The sequence below is a fragment of the Aplidium turbinatum genome, chromosome 14, assembly GCF_918807975.1.
Source record: "Aplidium turbinatum chromosome 14, kaAplTurb1.1, whole genome shotgun sequence".
In the NCBI taxonomy this organism is placed as follows: Eukaryota; Metazoa; Chordata; class Ascidiacea; order Aplousobranchia; family Polyclinidae; genus Aplidium; species Aplidium turbinatum.
The window spans coordinates 17396533-17403627 of record NC_137485.1 but is presented as its reverse complement, the minus strand read 5'-3'; the positions used below and the strand labels follow the sequence as shown (position 1 = coordinate 17403627).

General features: G+C 37.2%; 1 protein-coding gene across 1 annotated transcript; it reads left to right on the top strand.

Annotated features, from left to right (window-relative positions):
* The first annotated feature begins 2025 nt into the window (after nt 1-2025).
* Nucleotides 2026-7095, top strand: LOC145783526 (uncharacterized). The gene has a single exon (XM_082595415.1). It carries the CDS (start codon nt 2114-2116, stop codon nt 3593-3595), a length of 1482 nt encoding a protein of 493 aa, XP_082451541.1. The 5' UTR covers nt 2026-2113; the 3' UTR covers nt 3596-7095.

The following is a 7095-nucleotide window of genomic DNA, read 5'->3' as shown; positions in this document are numbered from 1 at the left end:
AGGTAGGGCAATTCTTGCGAGTACGTGTGAGACAACACTCTACAAGATGAATACATTTCTATAGGGCATATGAACCCTGGCTACAAGTTGCAAGCATAATGGTGCGACTTTGCTCGTTATTAAACCTAGCCGGGGTTTTGACGAAAAACCAAGTTAATCTTCACTCAAGCCTACCAGTACCACCCGCTTCAATATAGGCTACTGTATATTTTTTACTGATATTTAGTGTAGTAACTGTAGTTATTATTCGACTCGACTAAAAGTGAACTCAGTTATGTTCGGAAACTTGAATAATTTATTGATAAGGCTTTTGCCGACGCAAACCTGGACTAACAACAAATAAATGCCAAACAAGCACATTAAAAAAACAATATATGTTTCTGTTCAATGTAACATTTTGTGTGAAAAGCATTGCCGGATGAAGCAGCTTCACTCACTGAAGCCATGACTAACAACAAATAAATGCGCGGCTTACACGCGCATTAACAAAACAACATATTTTTCTGTTCAGTGTAACTTTTTGTGTGAAAAGCATTGCCTTACCTGCCAAGCTAATACAATCTGCAGACTTTACTAGGAATAGCACCTAAATGACCGGGCGCCACAGTGCTCCGCACCTAAATATCCTGACGCCACAGTGTGCGCGCCTAACTGTCTACGGCCTACGCCTAAAAGACGTGGACCCCAAATAAATAGTGGTGTAAACACAAATAGTATTTCTGCATCAGCGTGATAAACAGAGCTAAAAATTAGTAATTTTACTAATGGAAAAGCTTTTAAGAGCTTTATGCAGGGTTCGACCTTAACTTTTTTTCGCACTGGCCAACCAGACCAGTGGCTCACCATTTGCACTGGTCCGCACGAGATCGCACTGGTTTGTCCCGTTTATTGATAAAAACAAGATTGTCGTGGAAAGCACGAGCCAACCCAGGGAAAACCATCTTAAAACGACAATAATGAATGGTGGCAACAACATGGAAATATATAATACAATGGCAATAACAGTAACAACAGTTTGTCTAGGCAAGACATTCAATCTACGTTGAGTCTTCAATCTACTTGGGGCTCTTCTTCAATTTCTGAATCCGATGATGGGTCATTATCGGAATCCGATGAACGGAAAATTACCCAGAGAAATTCTCTAATTCCAACAAATTAAAAAAACTATAACTTTATTACTCATATTTGAAAAAACATAAAAAATTGAGCTGTACTGAAATTATCGTACCGAAATTAAAAATTGACCACAAAAATGCAACAGCCTAACGATTGAGTCACTTCGAGTCAAAATTTAGTTTAAAAAAAAGAACGCTTCCAGGTAGTATCGAACTCATTCCCTCGGGAACAACAGCCCGAGGACTATTGTACACGCCACTGACCGAGTTGAATATGGTTGCCAAATTTAGAACTTATCATAATATAAGGACTTTTTTCTTCTCTTCTTTTGCTTTGAAAGAGAAAAAGAAAAAAGTGCATGTATAGTATAGTGACGTCATGACCGGTCAAATAGCCACTGCCTTTTTTTAACATAAACTTTAAATTTACGAAGAACAAGAGACAATAAATCGTATGACGTATATAGCCTAGATAGATATAGACCTAAGGATTATTCCAGTGAGAGTATGTTTCTATATTTGTGTACTGTGTGGCTGAGTGGTGAGAACTGAGAACGTCTGCACAATTTTCGAGAGGACATCAGTTTGACTCCTCTCTAGAGCACATGGCTGTGCTGACTTGGAGATTAATATGTCCCTTTGCTGCTTCCTGTTGTCTGTTGTATTGCATCTATGATTGCAGTGTACTTCCTGTTGTCGCAATGGATGCAAGATAAAATGTCAGAAAAAGTACAGGTACTACTTAGTTAGCTGGGTTACCTGCAGTTGGCGGTGCGGTACTTCCTACTATTTTATTAACAATAATATATGTTTAAGTTAAAAATTTTTGTTAAAGATTCTAATTACTGAACAAAAAAGCTTTTTATTACCTCAATTCATGATTTTTTGTTTGCAGTAAGGAAATGCTATTTTTGTTTCAATAGTGACAAGAAACTTCATTTTAAATATATATGTATATATACTTATAAAATTGCTTTACGGTATCTAGTATCATTTTCATGATGTCATCTAGAAGAAAACAAGAAGAAAAACACCTGCAAATTCTGAAAAAAAATTTACAAATAGAATGCAATAAGAGATGTGCTGAATGTGACCAGCGAGGGCCAACATATGTGGATGTTACTATTGGATCATTTGTTTGCACTTCGTGTGGTGGTGTTTTGAGAGGCTTAAATCCTGCACACCGAGTTAAATCAGTATCAATGGCCACATTTACTCCGAGTGAAATTGCTCTTGTAGAGACCAGAGGTAATGATTATTGTAAAAAGGTGTATCTTGGTAAATATGATCCTAGGTCGAAAGCAAAGCCAGAAGCAAAGCATCCAGCCAAACTAAAGTACTTTTTGGAGCTGAAGTATGAACAAAAGCGATGGTATGTTTCCCCAGAACAAATAAACAAGCCTTTGGATAGCTTTATGAAATCTGCAACAAGTGGTGCCAAGCAGAATAGAAATATGTTGGAAAGCAGTAAAAAGGTGGTACCAATCACCAGGCCTTCAAAACCATCAGTGAAAGATGATGGTTTTGCATCAGGCGCCAACACCTTTGCACCTGCAAATATGTCAAATAACAACACGTCATGTGGAGAAGGATTTGCTGATTTTAGCAGTGCTTTTGCTACGCAAAGTTCTGATGCTTTTGGGGATTTTACTCAGACTAAAAGGCAAAACAATGACCCATCTGTTTCTCATGCTGCTAAAACTCCAGATTTTTCAAGTATTCTGGCACCAATGTCAACAATCAATATAAAGCAACCACCTTCCTCTACCGCAAGCAAACCAGTTGACAAATATGCTGATCTTGGTGACTTATTTACTGTAGAAAATACAACCTCACCAACAGTGTGGTCTGGATTATCAGCAACCGGCAATAACTCTAGTATGATGAGCAATGCAACCAATGGAGTTTTGCAATTTGGAACAGCAAGCACTCAACATTCAGCCTCTTCGGCAGATTCTATAAATCGCCTTCAAGTTTCCACATTTGAAGTTACTCAACCATCCACAACAGGATTTTTCAATGTTCAGCAACAGCAGCCCAATATTTTTGGACAACCAGCAACTGCAACTTTTGCAGGCGTAACACAGTCAAACACGATGAACGTATCACAAGCTACTTTAGCGTTTGGAAATCCACAGCAGGCGTTTAGCAGCGGATCACAACCCATCTTAGTTTATGGGAACACTCAAGCAATGGCAGCAGTCACATCTCAGTTTAACTCTACTGCTGCATTTGGCACTACTTCACAAAACTCCAGTAACACAATGCAACCACGAACTTTCGGTGGTACCATATCGGCACCTGCCTCCAATCCTTTTGTGCAATCAACTCTTGCATCGTCTACTCAACCATTCAGTGGGACTAATCCGTTCATGGCATCTCAGCAAAACCCTTTTCCCACACAGTCTGCTGCTACCAACCCGTTCATGCAAAATCCTTTACCTTCACAAAATCAAATCTCAACCAACCCATTTTTTTGAATATATAGCTGCTTTTGCTTGTAAAATGAACATCTTTCAATGTGAACTTTAAATTTGTTATGTGCTAACACATAGAAAGATACGGTTAATGTACAGAGTACACTATCATATAGTACTTGAAGTCTTGTATTACACATTGATTATACACAACACTTGGTGGCTGGTGCTAGCCATGTCATACACATAGTTTTTTTATTAACACAATATTTTGCAAATCATAGTTAATCCCTTAATACTGTACTAAGTGTATATACTTACTGTGTCACAACTGCATGGGACTTTTGAAACAATTAACTTTCAAGGTGTGTGACTTGAAACTTTTGCTAATGATTCCAAAAAAAGAATTCATAAAGTTGTCTCGTAAATTTTCAAACACGTTTCAATGTGGACACGCTTGCTTGGCACACCAGAAATGTACAGTAAGATGTAATGGCTGCATTATTTATGTTGCAAGTGCTTGACAATCGTTTTTATTTTCATACGTTTAAGCTTCTACCTTTCATTGGCGTTTGACTTGTTTTGTTTTTGGCAAAGGGTGGCCATCTAAAACGAAGCCCTGTTGGTTCTCTGGAACTGCAATATGACAAAAATTATGACTGGCTATATTTTTTTAAGTTCTGAAACGCGTGGTAGCCTACTACAAGGTGAATACAGCTTAATCCCTTCAATACTTCATGCAATACAGAGGGCTTGCAACGAATTCAGAGAATTGCAAAATACGATAGTGGCATACTTCTAACGCAAGGGCAAGAAACTCATGCACTATGGGCATTGGGCAGGCCTTAAAAATTTCCATCATAAATGCCATCCAGCAAACATAATGAAAAGTTGCCTTCCCATATACAGTATTTGTTACTTGCTTGTACAGTCTTATAAAATACAGGTTCACCCTTCTGACATTGTACTTTCATCAACAATTAATCGTTTTTTTTTTCTAGATTGCATCAGTAATTTTACAACTATCTACTGTAGTAACTATACTTCAATCACAACATATTAAATGGCTTTTACTGTTAATACAGTTGCATGCCAGTAATTCTTGAACATTTAAACAATTTGAAAAGTTCATTCACCATACCGCTTAAAATTCAGTGAACAAGAAATCAATTTACCGTTTAACGGCTCCAGTTTAAACCTCTGTATCGTTTAGCTTCGTAGTTATGCAAAGTTTAATCTCAGCCTATATGAAGTGAACTCGCGGAAATGCATTATCATGGCCTTTATCGCAGAGCTACTCAACTGGCGGACCGCGGTCCGAATTCGGACCTTCTGGGTGTTGAAGGTGGACTTCGGGCTTCTGGAAGAATAACCTCATTGCCACATTTTAGGGCCTCCTTAAACAGATTTCCATTAGGAAAAAGCAATTTTTTGTGATTACTCAGGAGCTGGAGGCTTTGCCCCCAGACCCCCCAACGCTTTGTCGTCTTCTCTGATGTGCGATCCACACAGCTACACTACAAATAGACACAATACATTTTTTCCTTTTTTATTTCTTTGTTTGTGTCAGACAAAAATCCAAGTCGTGTTACATACTACCTGAAAAGTGTTTCGGTGCTCGTAGGCTACTGGTTGTTTAATTTTCATGGTTGCATATGAAATATTCACCGGTCCGCAAAAGTATTCAACTTGTCAAAATGGACCTTTGCTAACATTAGTTGAGTAGCCCTGGCCTATCGGGTGGTCTTTTGTTTGCATGATGCTTTTTTTGCACGTAAAGCTCATTATAACATTAACAACGTATCCAAGTTTATGACTTTGTGATTGATTAACCTTCATGCTGTCCTCTGCACCAGCATACTACTAAAACTTTCTAACGTTCAATGTGTACTCTAAATTAGTCACATTTGTCAAATAGTAGTGATTTAATTTCTTACTTTTTTTTGTACTATTATATTATAATGTTGTAATGTCTGTTGCATTCCCTAAGTTCTGAGTTGTTGTTTATAATAAAACAAATAGGTGCTGCTTTCAATGATACGACGCATATTGATCTTCTTGTTGTGAGGTAGTAATTCAGGCAACATCTCCCAATTGTTGCAACCAGAGCAATGTCTTCATAGTTCATACCATGGTCTATGAGATCCACATGTTCTGCAGGTCGAAACACGAGACAGTGATTTATGATGTGCTGTGCTGTTTGACGTTCACCACAAACACAGGCTGGTGAATCACACAATTGATATTAATAAAATCTGTTGGGCACAACAGTGTATGAAAATTAGGCAATCTTCACAAAGCGATCTGGTGGAATTAGAGGCTCTTAATATTGTTGTTCCACCCCTTGCCGGCTTGCAAAGAATGAATTTACCCCCACAGTTATTGTCAGATCAGAACATGGTAAATTTGTCATCTTTTTAAACTTTTTGGCATTTTAAGTTTACCATTTTAATAGATAAAATTGAATTCCGGTTAAGAGCCTCAGTGTTAAAGCGTCACGCATGAATATATATAGTCGTAATTATATCGTATTTCACTTCAGTACATTTTTCTAGTAAGTTGTGCTATTTTGTCAAATATTAGCGCATGCAAATAACGCAATATTAAATATTGTGAGCACACAGTGGAAGAAATTTACTGAGCAAAAGTGTAGGCCTGGAAGAGGTCTTCATGAATTGCCGAATGTTTCTGTGTTCCACTTTTTCAAATTGATAAATATGCTTTGAAAATTTTTGTGTAATTTATGTTTTCACGTTTAGGTAATTTCTTTTTCAAATTGACGCAAAATTGCTGGCTTGAAAAAAGCATTAATAAATATAAATCGGATGAACCTGTTTGCATGGGACACAACATGCAAGGACGTTATTGTACATAAACCTCAATATGCTTAGAAGAAAGAAATGTATTTTGAAAACATTAAACTTGTTGCTGAGATTTTTATGCCGGTTGTTGCTTTTTTATACCAGCGCTAATGGGATTTAGGCCTAATACTGCTTCTATTCACAGTCAGCAGTAGTTCAATCATAGGCTAACATAATTTTTCCGATTAGAGTTTTTGTACTTGTTCTCGTTATCCTTCAACGCTATTTTGGATGTTTGATTTCGAGGTCTGCTCAAACCGTTTTTGCAGTGTATGCGAACATCATGGTAGGCTACGTATAGTACGGCTTTGCTAAATACGTGAATGACTAGATTTTTAAACGATTGTAGTCTGTGGAACACGTAAAAAGTGATTGAAAAATATGCAAGATTACAGATTCTATTTCGTTTAAAATAGTCCATTGAACTTGGTGCAGATAAATTTGGATTATTGTTACTTCTGTGTTGACGTTAACTTAGGTCTTTGGAAAACGTTTTGTATGGGTGTCAAACGTGCTTAAATTTCTTTGTTGATACTGGAATATCCGTAATTTATTTAGTAAATATTTTGAACAAAAGTTTTCAGTGTTGTTGCAAGAAAAATTAACTATTTATCGTCCTGTTTTCCTTGTATTATTTCTTTTACTAGCACGATTTTCAATATGCTGGACGGTGCAGTGCTGTACGATGGTGAAATAAATCTA